This window comes from Streptopelia decaocto, assembly GCF_964273445.1.
Source record: "Streptopelia decaocto genome assembly, chromosome: 21".
Taxonomy (NCBI): Eukaryota; Metazoa; Chordata; class Aves; order Columbiformes; family Columbidae; genus Streptopelia; species Streptopelia decaocto.
Genome location: NC_138676.1, coordinates 3,583,681 through 3,598,565, shown reverse-complemented (window position 1 = coordinate 3,598,565; position 14,885 = coordinate 3,583,681). Strand labels below are relative to the sequence as shown.

The following is a 14,885-nucleotide window of genomic DNA, read 5'->3' as shown; positions in this document are numbered from 1 at the left end:
CGCTGAGCTGGCAGTTGTAGGGAAGAAGGTGGCTTTATCCAAGACAGAAAAATCCAAGGAGATGGCTTTGAACTAAAGCTGACGGGGGGTGAAATGCAAAAGGAAACGTCCTCGTGGGCACAGCAGCTGCTTCAGAGGCAGCAGGAGAAATCAGTGGAGATGAGGGTGAGGTGGAGGAGAGTTTTTCCCAAAGCTGCAGGATGGCAGCCTGGAAGGAGAACTGAGGAGGGCAGGCTCCAGCTTTTTCCTCCGATTGCTTTAAGGAAGCTTTGTCCCCCTCCTCTCCTCTCAGGGGAGCGGTGAAGAAGCACGAGATGCTCATCGCCTGCAGCATCGCCGGTGGGACAAGAAACTGCTCTGTCCCTGCTGGGATCTGCAGCCCGGGAGTGATGGATGAAAGGGAGGGAGAGGAGGAGGAGGACGAAGCTGCGTCTTAAGGCTCTGCAGCAGCAAACGGCCTCGGCGATTAAAACTGAGTGGGCAGTTGTGTATCACGCTGGATTTTCTGCCTGTTTCATCACTAGCAGTGACTCAGGAATATTCTTCATCGCCCTCAAGCGAGGATATGATCATTTTCTGCCACTTGAGATGAAGCTAATTTTACAGCAGCTTTAGAGAGAGAGATGTCATGTGCTGATGTCTGTGCTGCCTGCATCACACATCAATGCAGCACGGCAAGGCTATAGGTGCTGACTGCTGAAAATCATACCCCTGAGACCGGGACAGAAACACCGTAGACCAAGGGAGGGTTGATTTGGAGTTGCAAGGGTCCCTGGAAGATGAGAAAAGCAGCACAGGATTGAGACTTCCCAGCAAAGAGAAACACAACAGCATCCCTGCTCCAGTCAGGTTTGTTAGGAGAAGCATCCAGAGTGCCTGAAGATTTGGAATAAGTTCCTAATAAAACAAGCACACTGAGCAAGGGACAGATCTCACTGTTCAAATCCAAATCGGTCCGAAAGAGACCAAATTTACCGAAATCGGAGCCTGATGTGTGAGGAGCTCACATTCCAACGCAGAAAGCATTTGCGGTGCCAGTGTCAAATGGCTCCTTTGGCTCAGCAAAGCCCAGGTCTGGCTGGGCTCACCATCTCTTCCTACCTGGGCTCCTCATCCCATCCCATCTGGGCTCCCCATCCCATTCCACCTGCTGGGACAAGGTGGCAGCAGAACCAGTGCCACCACCAGCATCGCAACCTGGACCGCCCAGGATCCTGGTTGGGAACCCACCAGCACCACCGTCGCATTCAGATGGGTTTTCTTGCTCACCGATCAGGCTATTCATTTATTTTTGAGATGGAAAAGCTGCCTTCACACCAGGCACTGGCAATGCCCAGCGCAAAGCCGTGGTCTCCCGGTCGGCGGGCTATTCCTTGACAGCCCTGGCTTCAGGAGCTAACTGGCAGTGGGAGCTGCGTTTGCAGGGGAAACGGAGCGGTGCTGCCAGCTTTTAGTGACAAAAGGAGTGTTTATAACAGGCGCGGTGACAGCTGTCCGAATGCCACATTTATTTACACAACGTTAGTTAAATTACTGACAGTTGGCGCTGCAAAGGGAAGCTGAGAGGAAGAGTTGACGTGTCCCCATCGTGCTCTCGCACCGGGAGGTTTCAGCCTCTTTGTGCTCAGGATGTTGCTCTGCACCTTCCCTCCCCACCCAACCCACGAGGGGTTCGCGCTGCAGCTCCCACCGATCCCGGAAGGTCAGTTACAGCAAGGTGGGTGAAGTTTCTCCCATCACAATGTGTTGTCATCAAGCCTTTGGTCTTTTCTAGAAGATTTCTAGATATTTATCACTCTGTGGTCTCTTCAGACCTTGGAGAGCAGTGGAGATGACTTAGGGCAGGGCCAACTGAATGGATGGAGGTCAGCAAGTGGGCCTCGGAATGGCCAAAAACGTCCATCACACTGGTTTCAGACTTACAAAGGTGTCCGAGGTGAAGGCCGCATGTCTCACAATACAACATCAACATGCTGCTGGCTTTAAACCAGCAAGGAAATTGCAGCTGCTGCCCTCCATGAGCCAAGGACAAGCTGCGAAATTTAGGAGACCCAACTGATGTGCACCAGTGAAGGCATCTCCCTCAACCAACCACCTCCATGACCAAGCAATAACAACCCAAGACGGGATGTTGACCTTCCGCCCACGTCCCACCCTGCCCTAGAGTACAAGTATCTAGAAAGAAGAGAGGTGTTATTTAATTTCACAAGCAGACAAGACGCCCTTTGCTTCTCGCGTTTGTAGAGCACTAAATCACATCACCCAACATCGCCTCCAAACCGCTCCCTCTCAACCCTGCCCCATTTTGCCCCAACTCTTACATCACCAATGTTGCTGAGCAAACAGGGTCACAATGTGCATTGGCCAGCCTAAAATTCAGCCTTGGAAAACAGCTTTTCAACAGTAATTTGGTCGGATTCAAAGCAGAACAGCTTCTCCAACTAGAAGATGACAATAGGAAAGAGAGCTGTTCAGAGGTGAGAAGGAAAAGACTTTTCTCCAGCTAAAGGGAAGCTCTGTGTATCCAGAAATCCTTCCCTTCTGAGTCCGAATGAAATCCGAATCACACTATTTCCTATTAGACACTTTAAACCCCAAAATCTTGGCTCAGCTTAATTAGTTTCCTGTAAAATTTGACAAGATGCTTCAATGAACTTATAAGCTCAAATTAAAAGAAATAAACACTGTTTTTCCAAACAAACCCATATCTGCCCTTTTCCCAACTGGGCAACGCTAAACTAAATATTTTTGCAGTCAAGCTACACAAGAAAGGAACAGAATATTTAGTAAACAGGTCTGTTTCAGACATAAGAATTTGTAATTTCTCATGTCACAAACTGTACAAGCCTAAAATTTGTAATAAAAGTACAAGATGTAGGTGCTTGCCCAGCTCCCACTAAATTGCGATGCAAGAGGGGCATCAAACCTTTAGAGGCTTGGAAAATACTTGCTCAAATTTTCACCTAGGTCACTCTTCTTTGAACTCACCAGGAGCTTTGTACTCGAGTCCAGGAGAGGAACAGGGATGAAAGATAATATAGATTATCCTGGAATAAAGCCCTACGCCTCTGAATTTGGAGGATTTTAAGTGTAAGAATCCAAATATGGCTTTAATATTAGTGCTGTGTCTATCTGGAGGTCCAAACCACCTTGAGATTTGGCAGCGGCTCTGAATCTGCCCTGTTCTTCTTTCGTACCTTTGAGAATTTGCTTTTCTTCACAGCTCTCTATCATCCTTCTTATTAGAGAAGTGTAAGAAACCTGAGTCGGAAAAACACACCGGTTTTGCTGAGCAGAGGATGTGAAGCTGGGGAAAATAATGATCCCATCAGGAAAAAAAAGAGACCAAAAAACCCTAAAGTAATGTTTGGATCATGTGCGGGGCTCTGCGTGTGTCTGATAGCACAGACGCAGGTGCCGGAGCCATTCGCGGCTGCAGACGCAGAGCTGGGCAAAATCTCCCATCTCTGTGAGGAAAATAAAATAATAATAAAAAAAAAATGAAAAACAACTGTGATATTTCACCAGCTGCTCATGTTGGAAGGTGGTTTGATTCCTTATTTATTCTGTGCTCATTGACATGCAGAGCTGGACTCGCGCGTCTCCTGCTTGACCCTTGGTGTCCTTTCCTACCCAGCTCTGTCCCCAAAGGTGTCCCCACGTCCAGCCCAGGCCCAGCTCTCAGACCCTGTCTCCATCCCACCGACACCAGCTTTTCCAGGGGAAAATCCAGCTCTCAAGTCAAGTCCAGCCTTTCTGTATCTGCTCTTCTGCCTCCTCACTTTGCACATCAACTGACAACTGTTGGTGGTGAGAGCCAACCCCACTCACCGCCAGCTGAAGAATCCTTATTTAAAGCAAGGTTTTTAATATACTAATGATTAAGATGCGTTTGGCATTTCGGCAGACACTGCAGCGTGCAGCCGGCTAAGCCCGAGTCTCAGACGTGCTCCTTTGCAGCCCTGCAGCTCTAAAAACTAAGCCTAAGGACAGCAACGAGGTATTTCCCATTTGCTTTGCAAAGGTGCCGCACGCAACGAACTCTGTTAGGAGAGGCTTTTCTGCATTGCTATTCCACCCACAACCCCTTAACAGTTTACATATTGTAGCAAGACTAAAATAATGCTGTCTTCCAACCCGATCCCCAGTCCATTACAGTTAAGATAAAGACTTGTGGTGACATTAATGAGCACTGGATCAGCCCCTTTGTCGCCATAAATCTCTCGATTGCACTGGTGGGATTGCATTTTCCCATTTGCTTGTTTGTTTGGCTCTGTGTTCTCATTACAATTTCTATTAGCCCGTTCTCCCACTGATGTGGTCATAGATTAGTGCCTTCCTGATTTTTCTCCTTTCCTCCTGAAGGAAAATAAGGGTGTCTGAGCTCAAACTGGCAGGTTTAGGCGGGTCTGGGAGGAGGCAAGAACAACTCTACAAGATCAAGAGGAGGATTTTTCCAACAGCAGAAGCTGGAGTAACCCCAGCAAAGCCAACGAAACCCCATTCCCAAGCAGCTCTGCAGGACCACAACCATACACCACATACAATTCCTGCCACCTCCAGCTGAAAAATGCTCCCCCAGACTCCAAACAAGGGCAGGAGACCCGTGGACATCTGAGGTGCCCTCCAGTAGGATGCTCTGAGTATTTTCCATACAGAGGGATGCATCCTGCCACAAAAAGCCTGCGACGCAAGCAGATGAGTCACAGAGCCAGAGAAAGGAAGAGCTGCAGTTGCCGCAGACGAATATATACATTTACAGGTCCTAGGAGGGTGCCGAATGTCACGTAAGGAGTGGAGAAAGAACTGAACCTCCATTTAATAACCCTGGCTTGACAATTAGAAGTGCCACCCCAGCAACAGGGTGCAAAGCTGCTCTCACCTCCCTTCCTCCGCACCCCAGAGGAGCGGGGTCCAAGTTTGCTTGACTTAAATCTTTCCAGACCAAAGATGCTTAACCCTGTGGTGAAGACAACAGCTCCAGAGAAGCAGGTTTGTCCCCCAGGAGACCTCAGCCCAACTCCAGTGAACCAGAAGCAGCAGCTCTACCAGGAGAGCTATAAAGGGAAACCCTCCTCTGGCACAGCAATCAGGAGCTTGTCTCATCTCAGATGGAAATTGCACTCATGAAAAAAATAAAAAAATAAAAAAAATCCATGCATATGACAGCTTTTTTTCCCCACTTTAAGCTGATTCCATCTCCGAGATGGGAGAGAGGTGGCGAAGATTTGCTGACATGTCACTTTAGCAATAAACTCCCCTTTCAAAAACATGCCGTCGCAAGCAAAGCAAATCGACTCGCGAGCTCCGAGCAGCCGCACGTGGGCACCGCTCGGGGGTCCTGCGGCCCCTCCGCTGGAGCATCTCCAGGAACGCGGCAGCAAAGCCCTGGCCAGAAAGGAGGACCCAGCATCTTCACCTTAATATGGGAGGGGTCATCACATCCCTAATTTTATCCCTTAACCCTCAGGAAGAAGAAAGAGAGATGTTTGAAGAAGGTGAGCGTGCTGAAGGAGTCGAGAGAATAAACTCTTGTTGATAATATGAGTCAGCAGCTCAGCTCCATCCTCACAGGACCGCTGGGGCTGGTCCCACCCCAGCCCAAGCGCTCAGAATCCCTTCACTGCTCAGTAACGATAAAAAGCAAAGTAATTACACCTTGGCTTCTGCATCCTGCAAACCTGAGCTAGAATCCCCTGGTCGGGGTTGGGAAGACGGCAGGGAAGCACCCAGGACCTTCAGTGTCTGCTGGGTGAGACACCAAAATAAATAATCATAGCAGGACAAAAAAAATTCATGAACAACCTCTGCCTTGTTTTGATTTCATTATTATTTGCGCCAAGAGCACAGTGCGGTGCCAAGCGCCCAGCAGCGCCCTGCCACCCCACATCGCTCAGTGCTGAGGGCACGAGGATGGCAAATGTCACTTTCTTGGGGACAGAGAGCCCAGAGGGGTTCCCCTGTGCCCTGGCAGCCTTTCCACACTCATCGACTGCAAACCACAAAGGCAGCTGCCCAAAACCTCAGCGAAGAGTCATCATTGCTCAAGCCCTGCCCGGGGATGGGGGGGACACAGCCTCCCTGGGACCCCAGCTGGAACACACCCCCCTGCCATCCACCAGAAACCAGCCCTGCTTTTCATATTAATACAAATACAAAAAGGCAAATTCCCATAGATAAAAGGGGGAATACAGGGCAAGCAAAGAATCACAGAAAACAGACCCATTTCCCATAAATATTCTCTTCTGCTTAGCAAACAAGTGCTTGCTGTTTGCATCCATCAAACAAAACATGCTTGATTTTGTTTTGTTTCGCGGCCAAGTTATCATTTCTCCAAAATTATTTCAAGAGCACAACGGGAGCAAAATAAATTTGCAAAACAGGCTTAAGTAAACCGTGGCAGATCTCGGTGGCAAAGTGCACGGCCCCTTTCAAAGCCCAAGGGGAAACCGCAGGAAACATCAGCGTTAAAAACGCTTTGACTCATGTTAAACTCAAGATTTGACTTTTAGCATTAGAATCAAAGGGGGAACAAGTCGAGGAATTGCATCACTCTGCCAAGAAAACCAGAGGAGATGTAGAAAGGAGCCTGTGAAAGAAGAAGTGGTCCTTGCCCTATAGCCAGATGGGCTTGACATCTACCTGGGGCACCAGCAAATTTGGGGGATATCAGGCAAAAGCCTGTGCATGCTGCTGGGATCGTCAGAGCCTCGCTGTGGAAAGCGCTGACTGATGCCAATTAAAGTGAAATCATAATCAAGCCATTTGTTTTTATGCGGAGAGAATCGCTCTGAAGGTCTCGGCAACGCCTGGACTCGGTTCAAGCGCTGGATCAAAGTTCAAGATGGGTCTTTTCCAGCTTGAACCACCAAGAATAAATCCTGCCCCTTCTATCCCAGATGGTAGCCCTATGCCACGGTCCTAACCTAGGCTTAAAGTTAACACAACGATCTAAAGTGCTGGTACCAAAGCAAGGCACACGCCTTTACCCTCCCGAGACAGAAGGAAATATCTGAACATCTCTGGTGACTGGTCCTAAACTGACTCCTAATGGTAGATTTACAGCAGCCGGATTCGCACAGAGCAAAGTCTGTGCCCTTTCCAACCGGGGGGTCTCCTGACAGCCGTCAATCCAGCTCCTTTCCCGGCACCGAATCAGCTCTGCTCGGAGGGAACGGAGACAAGAAGAGCCTCCTTGGCCAGGAGTTTTGAGCCCTGGGCATCCCACCACCCCAGATAAAACCACCTATTTCCAACAGCAGAGCCCCTTTTCTCCGTGGGCAATGGGACTTTCTGAGAACTTCAGAGAAGCGGCAAGTTCTGCTGCAAACTTTTCAGCCCACTCTCCTTCTTGTCACCCGTGAAAAACCAAGAAGCGACATCTAGAAACATCTCTTTCCTTCCAAATCCTTGGCTGCAACCCACCCACCCCACATAGAAATGAGTGGGAAAAGTGGAGATCCTGGTTTTTTACCTATTTTACCCTTCCCGTGCACCCTTGCGAGGCTGCTAGGGTCCACCAAAGCCTTTCTGCAGAACATTGCTATTCTGAACAAGTTAATTCCTCCACAATGAATCGATGGTTGCACTGGGCTGGGAGGGGACAGGAAGATTCACGCTTCCTCAATTTCTTTCTCTGGAAACGTGTGGTTTTCATGCCTTCTCCTCTCGGCTCCTGCCACAGCACAGCTGCAGGGACCAGGACCGACCGGTGTGTGTGTACCCCAGACTAACCGCTCCCACCCCAAACCAGAAGGAAAATGCCCCAAAATGCCAGTGCAAAACACAATCCTCCACCTCTCCAGGCACCAAACCAGCGCACAGAGCCGGCAGCAGCAGCAACACATTGATTTCCCAGAGCAACGCCCGCTCCGGGGGCAGGACAGCAGGAATATCACCCGCACAGAGGGAACATCATCCGCGCGGTTTGCACACTCCAAAGCCCACGAGCCCGTCTCCTGGGGCACATTCCAACTGACGAAGCGTCTGTGTAAGGACACACGTCCCTCGCCACCAGACCGGCTCCCCAGCTGAACTGGGTGGGATGTGCATCCGACAGCCCCCGGGGAGGTGACAAACAGCTGCTGTCCCTCTCCAGGGCCACCTCCCAGGCGCAGGATGTGTCCCCCTTCCCACCAGGCCTGACGGACAGAAGGAAAACATCCCTCCTGCTGACTCACCCCGGTTTTCCTTTGTTCTCCACCCAGCACCCAGTGCAGGGGGGCAGAGCACCAACATTATCTGTGCTGGAAACCCTGTGCCAGAAGCCCTTTGCAGGCCCCCACCAGAGCACGAACAATTCACCTCCTTCCACTAAGTTTGCACAAGCTACTTTTTTATTTTATTTCTTTTTTAGCTAAGCTCAGTGGGGCAAATTCCTAAGCCAGACACCGTCCTCCACCCTCAGCCACCCATTTCCAAGCCACTTTGCCCAGTTGTGCCATAAAGCAAGAGAAACCCAGGGGAATGGCCACGACACAGCTCCCCCCCTGGGAACGTGCAAGGGCTTGGGGGGGTAGAAGCTCAGCTGCAAACAGCTGAGTTGCAGGAAATACACAGGGAGGGGATTCACATTCCCGGGGGCTAAACCCAGCCTGTGATTTAAGTCCTCCCGCCGCTTAAAAAGAGCCCTGGGTGAAATTCCTCCTCGGGTTTTTCTTGCCCTGGCTTGGCCCTGCTCCACTCGCTGGCGTAAAGCAGGAGCGCAGATCTGGCCGCACACACCCAGCTGGCCCCGCAGATGTTGGTGTCACCTAATGCAACGCGCCGGCAGAGCAAAGTCACTCCCGAGCATGCCGGAGTTGCAAGTGCCGCTTCCCAGCGCCGCAATTAAAACCTGGCTTTATTATTTTTCATGTCCCTATCAAACATCCTCTGGGATGACTGCGCCCATCTGCTGCGAGGAGAGGGACGAGTATTTGGGCATAAGACGTCCCAGAAGTTACGCCGATCAAAATTCCAGCTTCCCCGGCAGCCCCTGCACCTCTCAGGTTGCCGCTGCAGGTGACAGGACCCCGTTGCAACGCCCAGCCCCACATTGCCCCCCACCTCAAAGAGTTAAAGCTGCCAAGGAGCAGCAACCCCCTGCCTGGAGACAGCCCCATCCCAGCAGGTCTGGGCAGGGGAGACGGCACAAAACCCAACGCGAGGGTCAATAACTCCCCCTGTCACCAGGCTGGGCTGGTTTACACACATAAATGCACCCCAGGCGCTGCACCCCAGGAGCACAGTGATATTTACCCCCAACAAACGCAACCAATGTACCCGAGCCGCGACTACCGACAACAGGAGCCTCGCACCGGGGTAGGGCAGGGGGCCAAGAGGGAATCGCACTCTCCTTTTTATCATCCTGGAGACAAACAGGGGAGCTGAGCCAAAGCCCAGTCCCCCGGCACCCAAATCTCCCTCTCGGCTTGCTGCCCGGCGCCCGCTCCGTACCACCGATCCACAGGATGCGTCCCCCGCGGGGAAACTGAGGCACGTCCCAGAAGACACCGGCCGCCCTCCCTGTCCAGCAGGTCGCCCCCCATGCCCCAAAAGGCAAAAATCCGGCTGCTCCTACCTGAGCGTGGCACTCTCCCCTTGCCGCACTGTCACGTTGTCCATAGCTTTGGGGAAGGTGGCATCTCCGCTGCGCACGGGCACTCCTGCGGGCACAAGGAAGAGCAGCCTGAGACAGAGGACGACCAGGCACCTCCAGGGCAGGGCTAAGCACCCACCGACCCCCATCCTGGGCAGCAGGGACTTTTCCGACAGGCAAAAAACACACCCGAAAAGGGGGAGGGGGGGGAAAGGAGGGAGGGGGTGCGTGTGTGTGGGGACGGGGGGGAGCAAAACCACCGGGGCGAGCGATGCAGAGCTCCACGGAGATCAGGAGAGCCCCCGGCAAGGCAGGCTGCGAGCTCTGAGCCTGCCGAGCGGCATCCGAGGGAGTCCCCAGGATCCTCGGGTGAGGGAGGAGGACGGGAGGGCCGGGGGGAGGAGGAGGAAGAGGAGGAGGAGGAGAAGTGGCAAAGGTGCCGGACGCTGGACGAGCCGGTTCTTCCCGGGCAGCAGAGTCCGAGGAGGCGCCGGGGGAGCCGCCCGGCTGCGCCCCCCCCGCTTCTCCCGACTTCGCAGCGCAGTCCAAAAACCAGTAAAAACCCAACAACAACAAAACACCCCCGGCACACGAGTCCAGACGCAAAAAGGCACAGCGGGCAAAGGCCTCCAAGGCACCCGGCAGTTTCTTCTCCACCAGCCCCGTTGTCGTGTCCCAAAGGCGGGTTGGTCCAGGCGGGATGAAGGATGCGGGGGGGGGAGATATCTGCCGGGATGTGGGGGTGCCGGAGCCCCCGAGCTGCCCGTTCAGCCGCAAAGCGGGGAGCAGGGGGCGCGGGGGAGCGGGCGAGGCGGCGGCGGCAGCATCCCAGCCCCGCCGGCCGGCAGCATCCCCGGGCGGGGCGCAGGCTGAGTGCCCGGGGTTGTCATGGCAGCGGCTCCATCCCTGACCGGCACTCGGGCTCCCGCACGCCCCGAGCCCCGCACACCCGCGGAGGGGAGCGGAGCGATGCGCAGGCTGCCCACGCCAGCCTTAACCCCTGCCGCGCCACGCTCCTCGGGGGACGAGATGTCAGGACCCCCCCCTCACTTCCCCACCGTGCTTACCTGCACCCAGCACCTCTAACATATGCCCTCCTCTACCTCCGTGCCATCCCCTCTCCGAGCAGCAAAGCTATTATGCACGAGGGGAAACTGAGGCACAGGGCGATTTTTTTTTCTTCCCCCCCTCCCCATCCAAGTGAGGCGGGTGGTGAGGAGGAGAGGCAGGAACGTGCCCCTCCTGGTCCTCTGCACCTCGCAGACACATAGCATGAGCTCGAGTGGCGAATTCCTCCCCAGCCGCGATCGCGGTCCCCGCGTACTTTTTATCAGCTCATAATTTAACAAATATCGCATTTGCTTATGCCTCGCAATTCCTCCTTCTCTCCGCTAGCGGCTAAACACATTAATATTTCCAGGCACAGTTTCATGCTGGTGAGAGGTGCCGGGGAGCCATCCTCAGAGCGCAAAGTCCTGGAGCCGCCAAGCAAGTACAGAACGAGCAGCCGAGATGCAGCTTTTGGGGTGCTGCACCCCTGGAAGCCCCCCCGAGCTGCAGCAGCCCGGCATTAGGGGAAACAGGGCCTCTCCCGCCCCCTGTCCCCAATGACTTCTCCGCAACGCAGGACCTTATCCAGAAGTCCTCCCTCCATTTCCCACCGCGTGCTCTGCAGCTATTACACGGCACCACCATTCTTTTTGATTTTTTTCTCCCCTGAAATCGCTGCCAACCTGAGCTGGATTCAAACTGGTGACCTAGATGTGAAAGGATCCATAGCCCGTTACTAATCCCTGGAGCCTCCGAATCCCCTGTAAACTACTGCTTAATTCACTAACTGTGCTATTTAATCTCTAAAACATTATGAGCTGTGCCGGGCAGAGGAAACACTCCATCAAATAAAGCTTTATTATTATTGTGCGCGCTGATAGGTCATATGAGAAGGGGATTGCTTTGCAAGTCACTCTACTTCTTACTCTTCTGAAGGCTCCGCTCCTTGAATTGAGCCCTGGTGGGACGTGCTGCCTCAAGTCCTGTGTTTCTGCAGAGGAGACAGGAGCTTTCCCCAGCTCTTGGCAGGAGGAGTTTAATCTCTGCAGCTCACTCTGCTCCACTCAGGCAGAGGAGAGGTGAACGGCGGCCTTGGGCCCTCAAATTACATGGGAGGGGGCTCAGAAACCTAAAGCAGGATGGGGACCCCCCCAGGACATCACCACGCTCATCATGCAAGAGCTCTCTCTTGGCGAGGCCGCTCATTTGGATGGGCAGAGACCATCTCCTGTGTCAGCAAAACCAAAGGGATTCCAATCACCACAGCCAGTTAACCTTTTAACACAGCCCAGATTGCCGGGAGCATCTTAAATCAGGAGAGAAAGCACCTGCCTACGCTGAAAACGTGTGAGGTTGGGTCGGAACGTGACCTGCTGAGCAGCTTCAGCCCTTGCAAGGGCTGAATTTGGCCCACTGTTAGGAGGCCATCAGCGTTGCCTGAAAATCCCAAGGAATTTAAATCCAATATCACCGGCTCCTGCATACTAAAGCCCAGCAGAATCCCTGGTCTATCTCCCCATCTCCGGCTCTCCCTCTTTCACACACATACGACGCACATATAAATCAGCCTGTCACAGCTCGTCTCTTTTCTGACAGCTGTAATTGCTTCAGACTATAAAAATATCTATAGACAATAAACACAATGCATGAAAACAGCAAAGAGAAAATGAAATCAAGATTCCTTTAAATAATTCAGTTGCTCCAGCAGCAGAGGAGCCAACAACTGAGTCCAGCTGTGAAGGTTCAGCAGCAAGAGAAAGAGAGCTTTGTAGCCTCCTCCAGGGATGAGAAAGCCTTTTTTTCCTTCCTTGGTTTTTGACCACAGCAGAAGAGTCTGCTGAACACGGCTTGCAAAGCCAGACCTATCCGAGCATGAAACACAACCTCGTGCTTTCAGCTTCTGCTCTTTCTTCCTACTTACATAAAAGTATTTCTTTTTATTTTTTTCCTTTCTGTTGAGAGCAACAGGCAGGAGACAAACAGAAAGAGCAAAGCAGACGCACGGGCTGTGTATAATATTTATCTCGGTATCCATCTCCTGCTTTCTAGCAAGGCTACAGGCCCCCTCTCCTGGCAGAGACCACAAACAGGGCAGCAGAAGCAAAGCGAGGGCTGGCATCGCTGGGAAGGGAAGCAGCGCTGGGGATGGAGGTGGGTTGTCAGCCAGGCCAAACCCTTTTCAGCTGATATTTACTCCATTTTCTACTAAAAACAAAGATTGGACGGGGTGAAAGGCGGTAGCGCCAGTTCACAGAGACTCCTGTCCTTTGCTCATGTGGACCAGACAACTGAGGCTTTCATTTTAAGCAAATTGATCCCCAAAAAATATCCCCCAGGAAGAACTGGCCCCAGCCAGTGTTTCCCAAGGGACCCCAGTTCCTTCTGCAAGGCCGGGGAGCCTTCCAGCAAACCGGGCTTGTGGAGCAAAACCGAGCCTAAGCATCTAATCCGCGCACTTGAGTGGTCCCCAAGGCTGATAACCAGATGCAAAACTGCAGTCGGGGCTCCTCTGGCAAGTAAAACAACATGATTGCCACACTTTTTTCCTGTGTTCTCAGAAATCACTAATGCAATTCTACCATCTATTTTGCTTATGGCTGCTCGCAGGGACTGCTGATATATCCTCCCATGCAACCCCCGCCTATAGACCTGCCTGCAAACCTATATACGTACAACACTACACCTCCCTGCACTGAAAGATTTCATTATTGAAAAAGAAGTCAAAATTACTTTCAATAAGTAGGTCATGGCCAGGCAATTTGTACAGCCAGATCCTTCTTTTAATTCTTTTTCCCTTTTCACAAAGCTGATAGATGGCAATCTATAACCCCAAAGTGCAAATTTATTTTTAATCTGAAATTGCCAAATATGATCAGAAACATAATTCATGCCCGAGCCATTCTCGTTCTTTCCAAATGGAAAACATGATTTCATAACCCCATTCGTGCTATCGCATACCGCATTATTCCCCAATAAGCCCAGAGTTGCAAAAAAAAGTGCTTAATTTTGTTGGTATTAGTCAGGTGAATGACACAGAGTCCGGGGGAACTTTTGCTGAATAGCTACTGAGTCCCCAACCTCCACAACCATTCACCGCAGACACAAAGGCAGTCATCCCCTCGTTAACGGTGGCCCCAATTAAAAAACAATGATTGCCAGCCTTACTTGGCTGAAGCCATTTTGAGCCCAAAGGCGTTTCTGAGCGAGCTGGAGAAATTGCCCATTTGGGGCTGTTTCTAGGCCAGTTTTCAGAATGCGAGCAGCATCCTCACTGGCACTCAGTCCCTGAAAACAGGCGGTGACTACCAGCACCCTCTTCGCAGGGCTTAAAAACAACACACGAGACCCCATTAATCCCCGCTAAAGATGCTATTAATATTTAACTGGCTTTTATATAAACCTACAGTAACCGTCCTATTAAATTGGAATGAAGTGTGCTTTTGGGAGCCTTCCCCTGAAGCCACGTCGGGATCCTCTGCGCTGCTGCCTTTGCACCTCGCCGTAAAAAAAATAAAGGAACGTTTTCTTTGCCCTTTAAAAAACCGCTGGGCTTGGGTTTGTCGCTCAGTGCTCAGGGGATTTTCAAGCACCAGTTAACCCTTTGCAGGATGAGCTGCGCTGCCTCCTGCTCGCTGCAGCCGAGGGGCTGGAGGACCAGCCGCCCTGCAAAAAAACCCTGTTCTAAACTGCTGCTTCAAAGCCAAACCCAGCAAAGGATTTATCTCCCTGCAGCATCTCAAAGGGTAACCCAGGATGCACCACCTGAGGAGAAAGAAAGGCCAAGCCACTCCATACAGCACCGCCACCCCTCGTCTATGCAGAGATGCACAGCAGCATCCTTGAGGATGCTCTGATGCGCGTTACAGATGCTGCAACCGAGACACGAGGCTCGGGGAGGGACGCACAGCAGTCCCCAAGGCCTGGCTTTTCCTTTGGGATTCCTCCTTTCTCCCACGGTTCTCAGCATTTTGAGCCTTCCACAACAGCCCAGCCAACACAACATGCGTATTTATGAAGTGACACCGCCATATGCGCAGCCTTAATATTACACATCTATACAAGGAGTTAAATAAAAATTACTAAGGAGATACTAAGCCACGCTGGCACAGCAAAAGTTATGAGCTGAGACTGAGGCTTGGCACAAATCACTATTGGTTTTATATAAATCTGTTCCTTGTTGCATTGTTGTGAGGTTACGTTGCCATATTAACACCCCAAAAAGCAGCCTTTATGCTCCACATCCACAGCAGCATTT

General features: G+C 51.8%; 1 protein-coding gene across 3 annotated transcripts in view; it reads right to left on the bottom strand.

The window, feature by feature from the left end:
* LOC309448778 (protein CEPU-1) overlaps positions 1-9,934 on the bottom strand; it is a gene marked incomplete at its 5' end in the record, with an annotated part of 112,410 nt that extends 102,476 nt beyond the window's left edge. For 2 of the 3 annotated variants that reach the window (XM_082070523.1, XM_082070524.1), the window contains one exon: positions 9,563-9,729. In XM_082070523.1, coding sequence (XP_081926649.1) covers positions 9,563-9,729 — 167 coding nt within the window. Of the gene's footprint in view, positions 1-9,562; positions 9,730-9,840 lie in introns of those variants that run through there. The other variant, XM_082070525.1, reaches the window with a different exon arrangement.
* Positions 9,935-14,885: the final 4,951 nt, after the last annotated feature.